Genomic DNA, 20,141 nt, shown 5'->3' on the forward strand with positions numbered 1-20,141 from the left:
ACATTTACATATTATGTAAATGTTATAACGTCCTTTCGAAACCATACTTATTCGAAAGAATATAATATATCTTGTCACAAGATATATATCTATTACATATTGAGGTCAGCACCATCGCGTATCGTCGCCGCTAATAACTCTCCATACATCAAATACAAACTAAATATCCGGTACCCTTGCTGAGACAGCGCGTTGACCTGACGTTGGTAATGCTTCGGTACGTGCAGCTTAGATTGTTTTGACCACGTTAAGTTTTGGTGTCGTTAATGTTCTCTTGCCATTATAAAATATTAGATTTTTGGTGAAGAAGACAATAAGTTTACGTGTTTTTGATGTTTCTTCAAAAAAATCTTAAGAAACATAAAATGTCTCATTGCAATTTGTTTCCAGCCACAAAATTGCAACATTAGCGTTACAACATTTCAATAAAGTCATAATGGCAGTTGCTTAAATGTAACGCTCTACATAACTTAATACAGACAGACACATTCGACATTTCGTTTGACTGTCGCTCCTGCCGCGGCACCATTCGGTCTACTTTTGCGGTTATTATATAACTTATACATATTCGTTAGTTCTATATCATTCTGTATCTTCTGAATGTTGACTTTTTCTGTTACTTCTTCTGACTTAGTGTTGTAAATAGTGTCGACCGAATTTTTTGCTGAAACCAAGTTTTTGAAGGTCCATTATTGCCCTAGTTTCAACCGGAAAATGATTCTTATGCTGAAACCATAAGTTCGGCGCGGCCGGATGATTTGACAGTTTTTTGGCCGATTCCGAACCTCCGCTGAATAAAGATCAATGATAGATGTAAACCCTTTTTATAAAATTGCCATAAGAACAGAGAGCTTTCTAGACGAGTGTTCAGTCCCGATGTTAAGTTTCGTCACGTAACCAGGCACGCCGCAATCCATTCCGACTTTGACCTACTTCGCGCCGGCTCTTGTAAAATGTCCGCTGTGAGTGTCGTTGCCGCATTACGCTACATTACACTAGTCTACTTGTCCCGAATGTCTATATTTTTACAGCGTTTGCTGATTGAGGTGGCGATTAAGGATAACTCTCTGTTGGTTGATAACCCAATGAACACTACTAAGGCCTTATAAGTTATTCTCCTATCTTCCCATCCTAGAATATAATATATGTATTACATATATCAACCGTGAGGATGTATACTCAATATAAAAGGACAGTCGGTGTCGATTGTCGATGTCTGTGCATTTTTGTTATCTTTACACCGGTCCATATTTACTTTAAAGTTATAATAATTAAAAATGGAAACAATATAAAATAGGTACACGGGTTTACATTTACAAAATGCTAAATAATAATAAATGCATAATTTTTACACGGGAATACCTAGTGTTGAAAGAACGATTCGAAAGATAAAATATTCTGATTTCGTCTGGCCGATCTCAATTCATCGCGTTGAGCAAGATACCGGTGTGGCAATCGCGCTGAGCTCTAAAATTCAGTTGTAACATTTCGTAAACTGCAAATTTAACGCGCTCGCGCACCGCCCTGTGTTTTCTAATGCAATTCAATAAAATGTGGGTCACGGAATGACGCCGTGTACGGCGGTCGCTGTCAGATACGACCGCAGATCGTAGATAACGTGTATTACGGCAAATTGATTTTTGCAGATCACATTACTTATATTATGCATCACACGAACCTCAATACTCACAGACGTAGGTCCCAACTTTTGCCGTTCATTTAAGCCGGAGATGCTTACAATAATCATATAAAAAGTAAAGTAACGAGGCAGGTTACAATTACAGTGTTTTTTGTTGTAAATCTGCTAGCGTTAACTTACTAACATTAACCAATACTTAAACTGCTTCTTTACTTTTTTTGTCTTGTAAATGACGGCAAACTGTCCTCTCTTTTGCGGTAACATTGTAACGAGATCGTTTGCAATTTGAATATTGCAACGCGGCGATGGTTTGTTACAGGTTGACGATCAAATGAAGCTGCTACAGAACTCGTGGTCAGACATGCTGGTGCTAGACCACCTGCACCAGCGCATGCACAACGGGCTGCCGGACGAGACGACGCTGCACAACGGCCAGAAATTCGACCTCATCTGCCTGGGGCTGCTGGGCGTGCCCGCGCTCGCCGACCACTTCAACGAGCTCCAGAACAAACTGGCCGAACTCAAATTCGACGTTCCAGACTACATCTGTGTTAAATTCCTACTTCTGCTTAATCCCGGTCAGTACTTTTCCATGTTTTACTTTTATTACCTGATCTAAGTATATCGGTTTCTGTACATATTGCCCCCGAGTTATTATTTTACGCTATCAAGCGAATGAGAATTTTTATTTTTGTTATATATTGTTTTTACACATTAATCACACTCATAGGATTAGTCGTCTGTCTTGAAGGATTTTCCTGGCATTTCAGACGTGAGGGGCATCGTGAACGTCAAGTGCGTTCGAGACGGCTACCAGACGGTGCAAGCTGCGCTTCTAGACTACACGCTCACCTGCTATCCAAATATACAGGTTATTATTATTTTTTATCATTTGTAACATTTACATCAATAAGAAGAAACTATAGTAAACGTAGAATCCATCTATCAACTCTTTTCCGACTTAGAAAGTGACAAAGCATAACAGTGGCACTAAACATCCCATTTTCATATGAATTTGACATTCATATGAAACTCTGTCACTTCACAAAGCCTGTGCAGTTGGCAGTCTAGCTTGCTTGGTCTACGTCATTAAGCCAAAAATGAAAGAAAAAAACAGGTTTTGTTGCATTATCGGTTTTATGGGGCACTAATCATTATGTCACTTAATGTGAAATATGTCGAGCATAGGTAAATACGAAGTTTCATAATAAAGTTATCCTAAGGAAGACAAAATTGTAACTCAGAAAAAGTTCTAGGTATAGTTTTAATTATAACGGACAAGGCTTTACAAAAAAAGGTTTATAGGATACTGAAACATTTGGGATGAATTATTAATCAAATCAAGGCCCAGTACATATTTGACACAGCCTCTGTATACAATACCGCGTTGTTACTATTTTTCCATATTAGCTTTTTAATACATTTAAAATATGCCGCTATTTATGACTTCTACCCGAAAAATTCAACTTTCTTGGCCGCTGTCATTTGGACAAAAGTATTATTAAAGCATAAAAAAGCAGTTTTGGCATATTCTTCTTGAATGGCACCATCTACTTAGTAGCAACATTAGTAAAGCTTATTTAAGGGCTTGAAAGCCTTGAAATGTTTTATTTATGCTTTAAATATACTTTTGTCTTTTTTTTATTAATTTAAAAAAAGCAGAAGGGTGGCAGTTTGGCAGTATACACGCAAGTAACTAAAATATTAAAATAATATTAGGTGTTATCTACAATGTTGTCAATTCTTGCGGTTTGCAGTTTTCAATATTTACTAGACACTGATGAAACGAAAACCCCTCAATATAGTTAAAACAAAAATGCATGTACATATTTAAGTTTTTATACACGGTGCCTAAGAAATAACTGCATTCCTGATGCTGACTATACTGAGCAACTTTAACTATGGGACCAACCCCGAAAACGCGAAAAAAAAATTACACTCCCATAGAAAATGAACCAGCCAAACTGTAAAAACTTTTTTTAGCGATTTCGGGGTTGATCCCATAGTAAAAGTTGCTCAATATAATCCCGAAACCTCCCTGGCAACGGAATTGTAGTTTTTTTTGCCACCCTTTATATTAAATGCATATACCGTTGTCTGATGAGTACCCATATACCGTTACATGCATATACCGTTGTCTGTTGAGTACCCACAACGGCCAGAACACAAGCCTTATTGAGCTTATCGTGGGGCTTAGTCAATTTGTGTATCCTATAATATTCATTTATTTACAAACACAATTGTGAAGGTGATTTAGAAAGTGGCGCTTTTGGTATTATAATAGCGTAAGGGCTGACGAGCATGTCGATCGATTACAGGACAAGTTCGGCAAGCTGGTGACGGTGGTGCCGGAGATCCACGCGCTGGCGTCGCGCGGCGAGGAGCACCTCTACCAGCGGCACTGCGCGGGTCAGGCGCCCACGCAGACGCTGCTCATGGAGATGCTCCATGCGAAACGCAAGTGAGTACCCACCCTCGCCCACCACTCCCCCCCGCCCCGCTACCCCCACACAGACACTACCTTTTATGATATACATGTATGCATTTAAGTACATATTCACATTGGAAATGCAACGTTATGTCTCGTTCTAGGCCGAACGGAGGCGAAATGGTTAACCGGAGTGCCGAGCACACGTCGACCCTAGACCGATTGTACGTTACCCTATATCATATGAAGTTACCTTAATTGTATAAATATATCACTACTAGTTACATTGAACGAGTTGCCAGCATCATTCACCACGGCACCGCTTTTTGGATCGATCCATTTATGGTTCCTCTTATTTTACTTTCTTAACACAATTATCCTGATTTGGGTCATAAGTATTATTATTAATTTGCCTGACAACTATAACACTGCAGTGCTTTTGCAGCAAGTCATTTATTACGCGTGATAACTGATTAGTATAGCTTTTTTGTTCATTAATAACATTTGATATGGGGGTGGTGCCTAAACATATTCACATTAAGCTGACATAAATAGTCGTACCAAGCTACTTCCATGTGACAGTGTGTGTAAGTGCCATAGACGTTTATGATGTGATGACTCTTCCACACTTTCTCAATTCAAAGTCTACCTATGCAATATTAGCTTGGTCCGACTCTAGTGATAAATTCCACATTATTTCTATTTGTATATGTTTAGTTTTACTATTTGTAAGTTTATTATTTGTATTAAATACGGAGTAATTTAATCGGTGATCAGGAACCATTCGCTCTAATTTAGTAATCGATGGTGATAACATTTATGTAGTACTAACAAAACTAAGTTCCTTTTTTTATCACACCTAATTTATCAGTTGAAATTTAATTTTCATTGAGATTTAATGTCACCTTACTACCAATGGTTTATTTAATCTAAACAGTTTAAAACGTGTTTAACTCTTTCAATAGTACTTAACAGTCATAAAAAACCACCAAAACACTTATTAGCAATAACCTATCAACATCTCATATTCCCCGCCAAAGCTATGGCACTTGATATATGTACACCTACTCTTCAATAAAAGTAGGATGTCCATGTATGCAGTAATTATTCATTTTAACGATACTATTAGCTGTACCTAATTAATTAGATGGTGACGTAAATTGCATGTGATCTCGCGTAGATATTTTTCAACTCCTGATCACCGATTCAATTTCACCGTATACAAGTAATTATTATGTATGTTACACCTAAATAGGTGTGTTTATTTGTATTTTCGTTTAATTATGAAGTCCGAACTCGATATTTATGATTGATCCGTAATAGCAAGTACCTACATATTATTATTACCTTATTGCATATGTTAATATCACATCACACACTCATGCTAAATACAAAATACATGTAGATATTTACGCTACTTAAGTCACGATTCATCTTTCTTTATTTAAACTTGCTGAATTACTTTCAATTGTTATGTTGTATTGAAATTATTAATAAACAAAAAATGGCCTACAGTTTGTAGTTAACTTTAGTGACTGTGTGTAGGCTTAATGTAGTGTCTTCACAGGTTTCGGGTACCTATATGTGATTCCGTCAATCTTTTGTCAGTTACCTACTTTAACAAGGTTACTTTTGCAAATAAACAAGGTTAATCAGGGCTATTGTAGCTGTGGGATTATTGTATCATAATAATAAAATATAGGTAAGTACTAAGTCCCACAAAATAACAACAACAAGAACCTTTAATAACGTTCTCGAAAATGCCTCTTGTTTATGTGAAAACAATAATAACATTTAAGGTTCCGTTACACAGGCGAGTTTTCCGACGGGACGTGGGCGCGGCGTGAGCGTTTTATATGTAAAAGCGGTGCGCCCCGCTCACGCGCCGCCCGCTAAACGCGCGTGTGTTTCGGAGCCTTTAATTATGAGTAATATAATTCGGAAATGATATACTGTGGTTATCATCATCTATTGACCTCTACTATTATAGTGATACAATTAGAAATCTTCAGTTTTACTTACACTTCTTAATGAAAATTCTAAAGAATGCTAGTCAATTATCATTCACTGAACAAATTAAAATTAAAGTTTGCAGAACTGATGTAGGTAAATAAAATTAGTCAAATTGGCAGGGGGTGGCACCCGTGACACTAAGTGAGATCCAGCTACGCTTGTTCGTCTGGGCGTTTCCCCCGTTTCAATGTGAAGGAGCCCGGAATCCGCTCGGTTACCTGATCACAAGAATTAGCATTTACTACGTATATACACCGACCCTATGTTCCTTTAACTCAAAGGGATCCTTATTGGGATTTCGATTAGTGAGTGAGAAGCCTCCTAGATGGTGCCTTAATAGATGTGTTGCTCTGTGTCAGGTGCGGTTTCCTGCCAAGCGACGCCATTGACCCGCATTCGCCCATTTAGAGTAAGCATTCCCTTTGCGTTGTTTCGCACCCGCACGGTGTTTGCACGTTCATTGCTCAGTTCAGCTGAATTTCGAGTAGGTTGCTTTCATATTGCAACAGAACAGTTACCCACATATTAACAATACAAGTAATATTGTATTTTTGTACGATTTTGACAACTGTTTTATGACATGCCTAGGTATAATATTTGTCCCCTTTTTTAATTGGTTTATTTTCTGACGGTGGTATGTGTACGCAAAGTACCTACACCCAGGGAAGCTTACGCGGATGCCCATACTATACTTCCTGTAAACTATACTACTACTTTTCTAACAAGGGCGTCATAGAAGATATGTATAAGAAATTCACATTTTTTCCATCATTAATGATTAAAATATATATATCAATTACAAGTAAAATTTGTCTCCTAGTTCACTTGAAGTGAATCATTAATTTTAATTTCTGACTTCTTTAACAACACTATTAACGATTAATGTAAATACTGTAAATAGTAGGTAAGGTCGCATACGATCAGATTTAAAAATTCATCGATAAGTCGAGGAAAGCACGTTTTTTAACTCTCAAAGCCATTCAGTTAATTAATCATTTACTTAATCAAAGAGTTTTAAAAGCATATCCAATTATATGTCACTTTTAATCAATCGGTTGCTTTTTTCACTATAGTTAGGTATTTGACACGCTTTGGACCAATTTTTGACAGTAGACACTTTGATATAACAGCACACGCCGTGCGTACTCGCTTTTTTTTCGTACCACGCTTTTCGCACATAGCCAATAGCCGAATATATTATAAGTCTGAAATCTGTTATTGCCATAAAACAAATTGTTTACCTATCCAGCAACAGTTTTCAAAAATGCATAAGTTTCAACTTATACATCAATAATCAATACTTTGGTCCCTAATTGAATATATTATCGTATTAACGAAAAAACAATACTAAAAGTCCACGATACATGACATACATATATACTTACATACTTACCTAGATTGTTAATAATCATTAGGTAATGGTCAGCAGACATCGTAAAGGGTCTAGCCGTGTTTGTATGGGGTATCGGCCCCAGAAGCCAAATTGATTGCCGTTTTGCCAATTTATTAGGCCAGATGTAAGATGCTATATCACCAAAAAAATAACCCTAAAATGCTGCAGGTTTTTGAGAAAAAAAAAAAGAAATTTGGTTTTCATTTTTTTTTATCTAAACTACTGAACCGATTTTTTTGTAACTTATACACATTATGTAAGTAATCTATAGCTGGTCAAGTAAATCGTGTCAGTAAAAAAAGGCGCGAAATTCAAATTTTCTATGAGACGATATCCCTTCGCGCCTACATTTTTCAAATTTGCCGCCTTTTTCTACTGACAAGATCTGCTTGACCAAGTATAGATGAATTATTAAAAAAAAAATGGAGTTTCAAATATCCTTATAACTAGTAATATTTTCACTTTTAATTTTTCAAAAATTTTTTTTTATATTTCCGAAATAGGGACACCTACCAATTTTGGGTATTTTATGTATAAATTAATGTTCTATAACATATATTTTTTTTTTAAATATTCATTTGGCTCAACAGGGTAAAAATACCGTATGTATGTATGTAATGTATGAACAGACACAACCGGGAGAACTCCCGGTCCCATATCGACCACCGCGCCGCTCTGTACGAATTTGAATTTTGAACGTAGCAAATTGCTAAAATGGACTATATTATTATTGGCTGTATGCGGCTTGGTTGTCGTCGCGTCACGAAATTAAAAAACCGGCCAAGTGCGATTAGGACTCGCGTTTCTAGGGTTCCGTACATAAGTCCGACGCTTGACTGCACATTTCTAATAGGTTTTCCTGTCATCTAAGGTAAAGAACTATATTGAGTATTTTTTTCAAAATTTTAGACCCAGTAGTTTCGGAGATAAAGGGGGGAATGGTCATTTTTTGGCTATTTTCTTAAATAACTTCGAACCTATGTATTTTAAAATTATATAAAAATATGTCCATCTTTGGGTCACGAAATTACATATGTGTACCAAATTTCGACTTCATTGGTCCAGTAGTTTCCGAGAAAATAGGGTGTGACAGACGGACAGACAGACGCACGAGTGATCCTATTAAGGGCTTACGTTTTCCTCTAAGGCTCTAAGGACAGCGGGCTTTTTTCTATATAATCAATTGCATATTCTCGAAGCCGTTTGCAGATATTGCTAAGAACGTAGTAATGTAACGATCTTGGAGATTTTGAAAATATTTTGTGTATAATCTCCTTTTTTTCCATTGCAAGAGGGTCATTCCATAAGAAACGCTACCAAAGGGTTGAAAAATTAAAACTGGTTTAAGAAGTCAAAACTAACCTATTTCCATAGAAAACATACCGAACCTTCATGTCACAAAAAAAAAACCGAAATAAAATGTTTTTTTAAGGTAGCTCCTGTACAAAAAAAATATTTTTAATTTTTTTTTGCATTTAATCCTGTGATGTGTGGTGTCGTTGGATAGATCTTTCAAAATGAATAGGTGTCACCATCAACAAGTTTTTGATTTAGTGAATATTTTCGGAAATATTCGCATCGAAAGAAAAATAATTATGATATCTTCGAGAAACAGTTTTTATTGTTAAGATAATGTATTTTAAAATAATTCAGCATTTATTACTTATATTTTTAATCGAATTTATTAAAAAGACAATAATTTCAATAAAATGAGCCATAATTTCGTATAAATCTGTCTTAATTTCGTACTCGTAACACCCGAAACGAACCATGAGTAACACCCGAAACAGGTAATTTATTTTATTAAAATTAAATAAGAAGTGATACTAAGTGTTACTTCAGTGTTTCAGTAGACTATACTAACTATTATTACTTGACATAAATAAAACTGGAGCTTACTTGATAAAATTCGCTTAATTATGCATTTTGGTACTGATGGTCAGAAGGTATAGGCCAATTCGCGTAACGCCCGAAACAGCTACTTTTTAGTGATTCTCTCGTTATTTCTCTTATACTTTAATAATGTGCGTACAGGAAAGGAAAATATTATCAGAGTAGTAGATGAATCAATAGTTATAACCTCCTAGTTCCTGTTACAATATCGAATAAAACCTTATTTTATGAGTTCAAGTGTAACACCCGAAACGGTGGAATGACCCAAGATCAATATCAACGCAGCTCATATTAAAACGGCACTTTTTAATGAGCCGCGTTTCCCGCCTTTTTATTTTTTAATTTCGTGACGCGACGACAACCAAGCCGCATACAGCCAATAATAATATAGTCCATTTTAGCAATTTGTTACGTTCGAAATTCAAATTCGTACAGAGCGGCGCGGTGGTCGATATGGGACCGGGAGTTCTCCCGGTTGTGTCTGTTCATACATTACATACATACATACGGTATTTTTACCCTGTTGAGCCAAATGAATATTTTTGAAAAAAATATATGTTATAGAACATTAATTTATACATAAAATACCCAAAATTGGTGGGTGTCCCTATTTCGGAAATATAAAAAAAAAATTTTTGAAAAATTAAAAGTGAAAATATTACTAATTATAAGGATATTTGTAACTCCATTTTTTTTAAATAATTCATCTAGATTACTTACATAATGTGTATAAGTTACAAAAAAATCGGTTCGGTAGTTTAGATAAAAAAAAATGAAAACCAATTTTCTTTTTTTTTAATTTTCTCAAAAACCTGCAGCATTTTAGGGTTATTTTTTTGGTGAAATAGCATCTTACATCTGGCCTAATAAATTGGCAAAACGGCAATCAATTTGGCTTCTGGGGCCGATGCCCCATACAAACACGGCTAGACCCTTTTATAGCATTTTCGGTGCAGCGGTGTTAACGGAATTGGTAATTTCAACCCTAATGATTAATTAGCGTTAATTACGTTATCATTAACCTTAATTTACCATTACTCGGATTATATTATACAGTGTTGCCAACTTGGCATAAATGATGCCAGATCTGGCATATTTTCACTCGCTTTGGCATCAAAATTTTCCATTTAGCATCTGGCATATTTTTTAGCATAATTTAGTCTAAGCCAAGTTTGCACCAACTTGGCAGCAACAATATGCGGCATCGGTTTATGTGGTTCATATTTTCATATGAATTTTAACTTTTGTGGACGGATGGACGTCAACGGACTATATAAAGTTGGTCAAGCAGGTCTTGTCAGTAGAAAAAGGCGGTAGAAAAAAAGTATGTGTTTTAAGTGTCTAATTTTTAAATGATATTTTAGCATTTTTTTAGCATAGGTGTTTCAAAAATCTTTGGCATAATTTTGGCATAATCTAGACATTAGTCTAGCATTTTTTCATAATCCGAGTTGGCAACACTGATATTATATACAGTCAAGTAATTGAAGCCCAACATAGTAGTATGTCGTCAATGAAATAGTAGTCATGTTATCAATGAAATACTAAGGGTTACATTTCTTTGTCGATTCGACAATTAGTTCCTAATTCTTATTAATAAAACATCGGTTCCGAAACTTCCGAACCTATAAGCCTTAACCGAACCTTATCTACTAATACACGATATTTTAGTTGTTTGAAGATTTTTATATTGCAATAAATAAAAAGATTAAGTCTAAAAAAACAATACCCTTAGCGCCACTTGCACCATCCGACTAACACGGGGTTAACCGGTTAAACCGTTAACCCAGTGTCAAAATGTACTGGTAGCCATGGTAACTACAGATTTAACCGGTTAACCCCAGGTTAGTGAGATGGTGCAAGTGGCGCTAAGTTGATCAAATGATCTCCCGTTGATCGCTGTACCGCGCCATAGGTATGTTGTGGTCACCGTCCACCGAGTTGTCAAACGTCGACTTAACTGTAAATGATAGACTAGCTAATGAAATTAGATACTGCGATGTATATAATAGTAGGTTATGTGACTGCTACATAATGAAAGGCATTAAAATACGAGTGAGGGTTTATAAAACGAACGAAAAGAGTTTCATAAAAGGATCGCACGAGTATTTAAATGCCTAATTACCTATGTACAGTTACTTACCTACACGTCTTTATCTACATCAAAAAGAATAGATAGTATAGAGGGGTCCTGTCATTGTCAATTTTGTAGTCACGGTACGTTTACTGCCATCTATCGACACACGATTAAAACTTAAAATAAAATTGAAAATGTATAAAATAATCAAAATATGTTTACGGATAAATGATTCTTAATTTTTATTGTTCCATACTGATCCATGTTCTTTTACTGATATGTGTTAAACTTGTTAAATACCAAACGGTGTCGTTACTGCCATCTAGCCGAGAATAGGCCAAAGGTAATGGCGCCATCTAGTCGAGAATGACTTTTCCTTGGCCGTCCGAGGCACGTTTTTTTCTTAGACTTTATTTATCTTATACGGAGTTATATATATCTCTGTCTACATCAATATCATAATCATAAGCTTCAACAAAACAAAGTAATTTTACTTATAATCTTATTAAACGTCAAATAGCGGTAGGTAATGCAAACTTTTTTGCGCATGTTACGCATCCCTTGTTTTTTTTTAATTCAGAGACTAACTAGAGCCGACTGCAATATAGTTCGACACTTAAATTTGGAATAAAACGTCATCTCGACTGATATTACAATAGAAGCCAAATTAAATTTCTTTGTTTCTCAGAGATGTTCTAAAGGACGGGAAGAAGGCTATGGAAAATGTGGTTTCAGTTCTTAATATCTTGAGATTTTTATAGATATGTTATAGATTTCAGAGTACTGAGCAAAAGTCTATAGGGGTGCTACCACTGTTTCCGAGTCCCTTTTAGAGTTTCGACTGATTTTGTAGTAGATAACAAAGTATTAGTAAACTGAAATAAATGTCATATACTAAGAAAAAGTGACCAAGGCCTCCAGTGCCCCAGGCTGGAATCGAACCAGCGTCCTCTGCTATCGCGGCAGGTGCCTGAACCACTCGGCCACCGGGGTCACAGAAACGTTAGTCAAATTTTCCAAGTATATGCACTTTTTTACTGAAGGCTTGTGGCGCCCCCTAGCCATCTCTAAGGTAGAACAGTATGGTTCGAACCCTTCTAGCTGGATCATTTCCATGATGATACCGAGCTAGCGAGAGAGATGGCGCTGCCCATCAATACAATGAAGTATTTGAACAAATCTCTCGCTAGCTCGGTATCATCATGGAAATGATCCAGCTAGAAGGGTTCGAACCATACTGTTCTACCTTAGAGATGGCTAGGGGGCGCCACAAGCCTTCAGTAAAAAAGTGCATATACTTGGAAAATTTGACTAACGTTTCTGTGACCCCGGTGGCCGAGTGGTTCAGGCACCTGCCGCGATAGCAGAGGACGCTGGTTCGATTCCAGCCTGGGGCACTGGAGGCCTTGGTCACTTTTTCTTAGTATATGACATTTATTTCAGTTTATAATTTATATAGTAGTGTTTCTACTTGATAAAAACAAATTAAAATATTTCCTGGAAATAATTTAATTTGTTCAAATACTTCATTGTAAAGTATTAGTACTTTAACAAGATTCAATTCCCAACTATTTATTTAAACAATTCACATTAGATTGAACCTGTATTGCGATGAGCTGGCCATTTAAAGAAAGACAAAATAACTGCAATGTCAACTTCAAACGTATACTTATTCAACTTTAAAGTACTTTAAACACTTTATTTTAACACTTTTACGAACCCAAATACATGTATACATATACATAAATATAAATACATGTACTAAATCTACTCTACATATGTATTTGGGTTCGTCTTTGACGTTTCGAAGAACGTGTTTTAAGTTTAAACTAATTAACACATACTTAAGTTATAGCCAGAAAACCAGATTTTAGCCTAAAATTGTTCATCTTTGATGTCAAATATCTCGAAGACTTGAAGCCGTTGCTGATAATATTATAAGCTACAAAAACATTCGAAAACTAAGGGATTTAGATCGAATGTCATTGGTGTAGGGTAGCCCCTTAAGTATATAGGGATATATATTTACTTATTTACTAACTCTGCACCTTAAAAGATATTAATCGCGGCTTCAAAGAGGGTTGTTAACATTACACGCACTATATTATATTAATTGGGCCGAACATTATTCAACGAATGCACATTATTACTAGTTAAGTAGGTTAAGTTAAGTACGAGGTAATTCTGGGTAATTTAAATTCTTAGTTATTAATTTCTTTTGGTAATACCACTGTGTATATCTTGTTTGTAAATAAATGGTTTTCTAGTACAAAAAAACTTTATGTGTAATAAATGTATGAAAAACAGGAAAGCTCTAAACTTGAGATATACATACATATCTATAAATCGTGTGTAAATATAAAATAATACTTTCCCATAAAAAACCGCCCGATTCACGTACCTTCTAAATGTCATCAATGATTGTATTTTGCGAACAACAACCGCATGACACATCATTAGTTGAAATGCGTACAGGATTACGCGCTAAAAAGCATATAGAATTGAATGAGCTTTCTAATGTTACAAAACTTACAGTCTTGGGGCAGATACTGGTTGTATGGCCTTACTTCTCATTGATAGGTTTTATAGGGCTTGAATCACAAAACCGCTGTCATTTCACTATATGATATGTAATAGGGATGTTGTCGTTTGCTTACGTTAATTATTTCTCATCGTATATAAGGGTGGTATTCCACCTGTCCAAGTTCTTTGTCCAATGTGTATTGCGCCTCACGTTTTGCTTTAATGGGAGAGCGAGACTCACTGACATTGAACTAAGAAATTGGACAGGTGGTATTACCATCCTAATGCAGTAACTGGGAAAACGTGACTGCAGTGAGTTATGTAATAAACTCATAAATTAGATTTAAAAAAGAATGATTAATGAGTCACAGATGTGACAACACAGATAATGTTAACGACATGTTGGCCATATTTTGTTTGCTTGTTTATTTTTTTAAAGAGGTGTTATGACATGTTTTTACACTGTTGGCGATTTCTGTTTCCAGATCTTGAAGTTCCAGTGAAGGGTAAGGTTAAGACCGAAGAAGCGCCAAGCGCCCCGACACATCAGATAAAACGTTGTTCGACAAACTTTACTTATTAACTTAGTTTTAGTTTGTAATTTGGTGTGTGATTATATAAGTTATTGCGCTGAGCGCCGGCCGAGCGGTGCGGCGCGTGCCTAGTCCGAATACATAAAACAAATATTTATCTACCTAATATCTACATAACATGAATACAGAAATATTTATTTAACAGTATGTCGTCTTAATTCAAATGTGAATCAAAATTATAATCAGCAAATTGTACGACTCTGACATACAATATTCAGACGAATTCTTAAGCCAAGTCAAACAATACAAATATTGTTGTTGCTTACGTTTCCTTGGTTGTTTGTTTTCATTTAAAGTTTTTAACTTGAAAGTAAGGTTTGGCCGGCTGCGGTCATGAACTAAACTCGCAACCGACCCAAACGATCAACCGTAAATGCAATAGGTACAAGAAAACTCAACGCGTGAGTAGAGTAGGTAACAATAATGAAGAGATTTGTGTAACTTCTGGGTCAAATACGAAACAATTATGGTGTATCGATGGCTTGGCTTATTTAGCATATTCACTGAAAATAATTATTTTATATTGTAAATACATGTCTTAATTATAGATTCTTTGGACTATGTTGCTTAGTGAAGAGAAATATTACATACATATTTTAGGAAAGCGTCTGTGATTATAAACGAAGAAATTTGATGAAAAACCGTTTTTAATGTTAGTTGAAAAGTATGTATAATAATAGTTGTTAGTTTTATTACGGTAACTATAGTACGAGTATGTTTGGTTTTGCGCGCTACTGCTAGCGCCGCCTTTTCTTATCTATTGTTCAAAATTATAAATACACAAATGATAATTATTTTAGTAATTTTGAGGCACTTAACAAGTAGTAAAGTGTGTGTTCTATGGTGATATATTGTATAGGTCACGTGGTCGGCTCGACGCAGCGCAGCACGCCGGCGGACCGCGCAGACAAGCCCGCGCACGCGCGCGCGCGGCGGCTTATAGGATTCACTATTGCAGATTTTATTGAGAGTTGGCATATAACATTTTAAAAGTTTTATTCTAACTATAAGACCAATTGTGCAAGGTTAAATTCGTGTTTAAAATTAACCCTCAAATATTTATATTTGTTGTATTATAATGTCAAATTATGTTATCGGCCATACCAGTACAAATTATAATCCTTGTTAAAACTAACTAGCACATTTACAGTGATTAAATATACTTATACTATTATAAATTATGTAAATTAACCTTCATCGTACCTACTGAAAGAAGCCTTAAAAATCATAGATTTTTAAAAGATAATATGGGTACTAGTTTCTACTGGCCAACGGCCAAGGAAAATGATGTATTTTTATAAAAAATATTGTTCTTTATTAACATATAAAATATGTTAAAATGAAAGTACATTATTTCGTATTTTTCTATCATATAGTAGTGTACGTAAAGAAATGAAATGATCAATCTGTAAGTGAAAGTGGTTATATATAATATTGTTATCACTGTGTATTATGTAGGTACCTGCGCTGCAATTTCTTTTGGGATCTTTTATTATTGTAACATAAGGTTAGTAGAGCGACAGCCGCCGCGCCCCGCCCGCGCGCACCCGCAGCGGGCGGTGCGCGGCGGCCGCCGCGGCGCGCCCAGTGCGTCGCGTCTCTAGATGGTTTAAATTAATCGAACATGTGATTGACGGTTTGTGTAAGTAAATGTTAATATTATATACCTATATTATAGTGTCATTGCACCAAGTGCGACGGTACCGTAAGCCGCATCAACGAGTAGTAGATTAGTACATGTTGGGTAATGTTATTTTCATATTTGACTTGGCGGCTCTTGTATAAAATTATTGCACCGTGTTTTTATATTTAATACCGTCCAGTGAACACTGTAAATTTATTCTCATGACATATTTTAGAGATTTATTTGAATTAAGTAATAGCGAAATTTTAAGTAATGATCCAGTGGTAATCAGACCAAAAGGAACATTTCGAGAATATATTAATTAAGTACAGTTTTTTCGCACACGTTTTATTCACAAGCATGAATACTAAAAGACGTTCGTTATCTAAGTCTTTAGTAGCAATTATCTGATACAAAAATTGTAGCATAAATTACTAAACGATAGCACATAGAATGGTTTAACGAACAATTGGGATTTTTATAATGTTTGTGACACAATATGAAAAGTTCCTCTCGATCTGTCGTCCGACCTGGCCGCCCGAGACACGAGTGCGACACGGCACTATCTTATAATTAGTGATACTGGTCCGAGTCACCTTCTTATTAATAATTTAGTTTGCAACAGAACAATAGTTACCACCTATTGTTGATATATGTTAGACATATATACACAATACACATAGCAACCCGACACGTACTGTATGAAGGGTAGTACCTGCTTTAAAGTAACTGTAAAAAAAAGAGTTCCTTCTAATGTTGTTGTGGTAATTTTATTACAAAAACATTACCTCCTGTCTGTATCATTGAACAACCGAATAATATTTTATTGTATATAGGTATAGCGCATAAAATGTTTGTAAGTTGCGTCGCGCGTTTGTTGAACGTCCATCCCCACTTTTGTAACCACGTACGATCAGTTTCAGTTATCGTGTAGCTCTTCCGTTACTAACACACTGCTAGCGGTTACTCGTGTTTTGTATACATGCTTTATCATTTTATATTGCGTATTACCTACTCTTTTTATATTTCTAATTATCATTTTTATCATCATGTAATTAGATTCAGAGATGTTTTGATTATTGAAAAAGAGATTCTTATATCCAGTTTTGGATCAGCAACAAGCAGGGCCTGAGCGGGTGTAATGGTTATATGTATTTATGGCATTGTGCAATAGGCGTTGCGACTCTGGCGTAGCCAGATGAATGGGGTGCTCCTGGGCTGTGCCGAGCCTGTCCGGGTTGGTTACTCTACTCGGTAAGGACACTCGTCTGGCTCTATGTTTCACTATCTCTCCTACCTTCTTGGATAAAATATCAAAAACCATTTATACCACAATTTTTGATTCCTTTGTTGTTTATTTAATTTTACCGAATATGTTACCATTTATACAGTATTTATTTGTACGTGATTTTGCAGTTTAATATTTAACGTAACAGTATTAATGTTTTGTACCAGATATATTCCGTATACCGCGCTAATACGGGGAATCAAGTATTGTTGTATCGTGAGTGATGACTGCCATACCTATAGTTAGACTACAGTTCAAGAGAAATGTAATTACCAGCGCGTACCTAGTTGATATTAGCTATCTTAGAATGAATACGACATGATTTAAATATATATATTATATCTAGGTACCTTCTATTTTGAAAGGAGTGAGACATCAGTTAGTTTAATATAAGTTATGTTCCGGTGTAAAGTGATATGGCACAAGCAGCAGACTGGGTAGCGCGGAGCGACACATGCTTTTTACGGGGTCTATACAAGAAGTATAACTTCTTTTAGAATTGTATTGCCTTTTTTACTTAGGTCGATCGGAAAACCGCGTAAACAAACATACGGTACGGTAGTCGGGCGTCAAATCTACGCGAGAACTTTGCGTTGGCTCCGAGACGCACGAGTTTCAGGTACAAACATGTATCTTTTTGTGATATTATAAATCGCGCGTAGGTTGTTACGTACATTAAACGTGAAATACAATCGATGAAGGTCCAAGGTGAAGTGCATGGTTACAGAGTGGCGTGCCATTAGTTAGGTTATTGTACAGGGTTCGCGACAGTGTTGGTCTGGAGACGCCCAGCCTTCCATTCTCCACAAGTACAATATTTCTGTTTTCTCGATGGAACTACTAATTTAGACAATAAACGGTTCAACAATAAGGTGCCAGTGTTCATAAGTTAATTTTAGCTTCAGTTAGTCAGTTTAATCGCTATTTCACTTTTTGTTATCTGCTTATTTTTATCGACAACAATTTCATTATTGAGTAAGAGTTATTCTATACATATAAACATTAAACCTACTATTTACTTTTTAAAGTTAGGTTGTAATATATAGATTAAAGTTGTATTTTAATGTCTGTGTAAGGAATATCTATATTTATAAATTACAATGTAAGTACATATTTGAAAATATACACTTGGTGTGTTATAAATGTACATTTGAGTTGAGCTGTAAGCGATGAGTGGTCAGGCGGAGTCGCTTCGCTCAGATTCGGCGACGACACGCGCGCGTGCGCGTCGCACACATTCCAAAATAACGCTAATGGTAACGCTACATGAGGCGATCCAATTTGTAAGTTAACCACTTTGTTGTTCATTAACGATAAGTTAGATTTAATCTCAGTCGATGTGTTGTTTAACTTTAATCTGTGTATAGTATTCTCTCGGTTAAGTTTTCGTGAGGACGTGAATTTGAGCGAATTGACATGCCGTTGCCTGGAGGGTTCATATTAGCTAATAAGTCTTTTAAGGACCTAAACATTAATTTCTGTTGCACCTAACTTTATTTTGCAAGCCTGTATTTTCTGAATCATGAATATTGTAAATATAGTTAGGTCAAAGTAAACAGTTTTACTCGAGCTATTAAAAGGTTATTTTATTGTTGATTCTGAATAATGGGCTAAAGGATACCAATGCAATTCGCATTTGCTGTTAGTATATTAAAAATTGTTCTATTTGATGCGATACAGTATACGGCTGTTCACGTGTCACTGTGGTCTGAGGGCGAGGAACGCACCTCGCAACTCGGCGGCCCAGCCGCTCGACGTATCATAATATACATAAGTACACCTCTAAGTTACGCCATACGGCTTGTTGTAAGGCTGAAGCATTCTGACTGAACGTGGGCGATGTGATCGCTGTTTTTGTGGCTTCAAAACGGAAGGTAGCATCACACTTTTGTCTAAGCATCACGACTTTTTCATCAAAACATGATTTTATTAAATTAATTAGCCACGGGCGCAGTAACACATTACTCTATATAATTTGTAAATATAAATGAGCGCTAGTAATGTTTTTACGTCAATCATTTATCATTAAAGATGTCAAATACGATATATTTGTGTTGGGTTTACTGGCAGAAAATTTATACTATTTCCTTGCTATTCTTTAGGTACAACTTTAAAATACTGTTATTTAAAGTTTATATTTATTGTGCCCCTGTAAGCTCTTCTTAACAACGCGAATTAATAAATATATAATATAGAGACTAATTTTAACAGTGGCTACTTACCGCCTGCGGTCCTTAAGACGACTTGCCTAGTTGTCATTTTGAATTTATAGTACGTTTTGATGTCACCGCAATACAGTTTCAGTTGGAGTGGATTCGCCGGGATAAAGTACTATAGCCACGCTACACTGTGTCATTACCTCACATTACGTCTTTTATACCATTATAAGGTAAAATAGTTAATGTTGTCACTAATTCTTTAAACTTATTTTAATTGTAAATTTTGTTTAGAGATGTCTAAGTTTGTAAGTGTAAACACGACCTATTTTTAGTCGGCAACATAGATACATGTATAGCGGCGCGCCGTCGTTTGGGCTGTGTGTCGCTGTGTATTTATTTCCATGGTGATCAAGAAACATTGTGAGACGCTCGCGCGCGCCGGCGGCGGGGGCCGCGCTCTCGCCGCCCGCGCCGCCCGTTATTGTAGAAATAAATGATATTTTCGTTTACA

The 20,141-nt window shown here is 35.9% G+C and overlaps 1 protein-coding gene across 6 annotated transcripts in view; it reads left to right on the plus strand.

The window, feature by feature from the left end:
• Positions 1–20,141, plus strand: part of LOC134678279 (nuclear hormone receptor FTZ-F1) — a 104,991-nt gene extending 84,850 nt beyond the window's left edge. For 3 of the 6 annotated variants that reach the window (XM_063536769.1, XM_063536764.1, XM_063536763.1), the window contains 6 exons: positions 1,959–2,217; positions 2,410–2,510; positions 3,958–4,100; positions 4,232–4,291; positions 6,440–6,489; positions 14,452–20,141. In XM_063536769.1, coding sequence (XP_063392839.1) covers positions 1,959–2,217; positions 2,410–2,510; positions 3,958–4,100; positions 4,232–4,291; positions 6,440–6,488 — 612 coding nt within the window. In that variant the 3' untranslated portion in view covers position 6,489; positions 14,452–20,141. The remainder of the gene's footprint in view (positions 1–1,958; positions 2,218–2,409; positions 2,511–3,957; positions 4,101–4,231; positions 4,292–6,439; positions 6,490–14,451) is intronic. The other 3 variants (XM_063536766.1, XM_063536765.1, XM_063536767.1) reach the window with 3 other exon arrangements.

This window comes from Cydia fagiglandana, chromosome Z (assembly GCF_963556715.1).
Source record: "Cydia fagiglandana chromosome Z, ilCydFagi1.1, whole genome shotgun sequence".
NCBI lineage: Eukaryota > Metazoa > Arthropoda > Insecta > Lepidoptera > Tortricidae > Cydia > Cydia fagiglandana.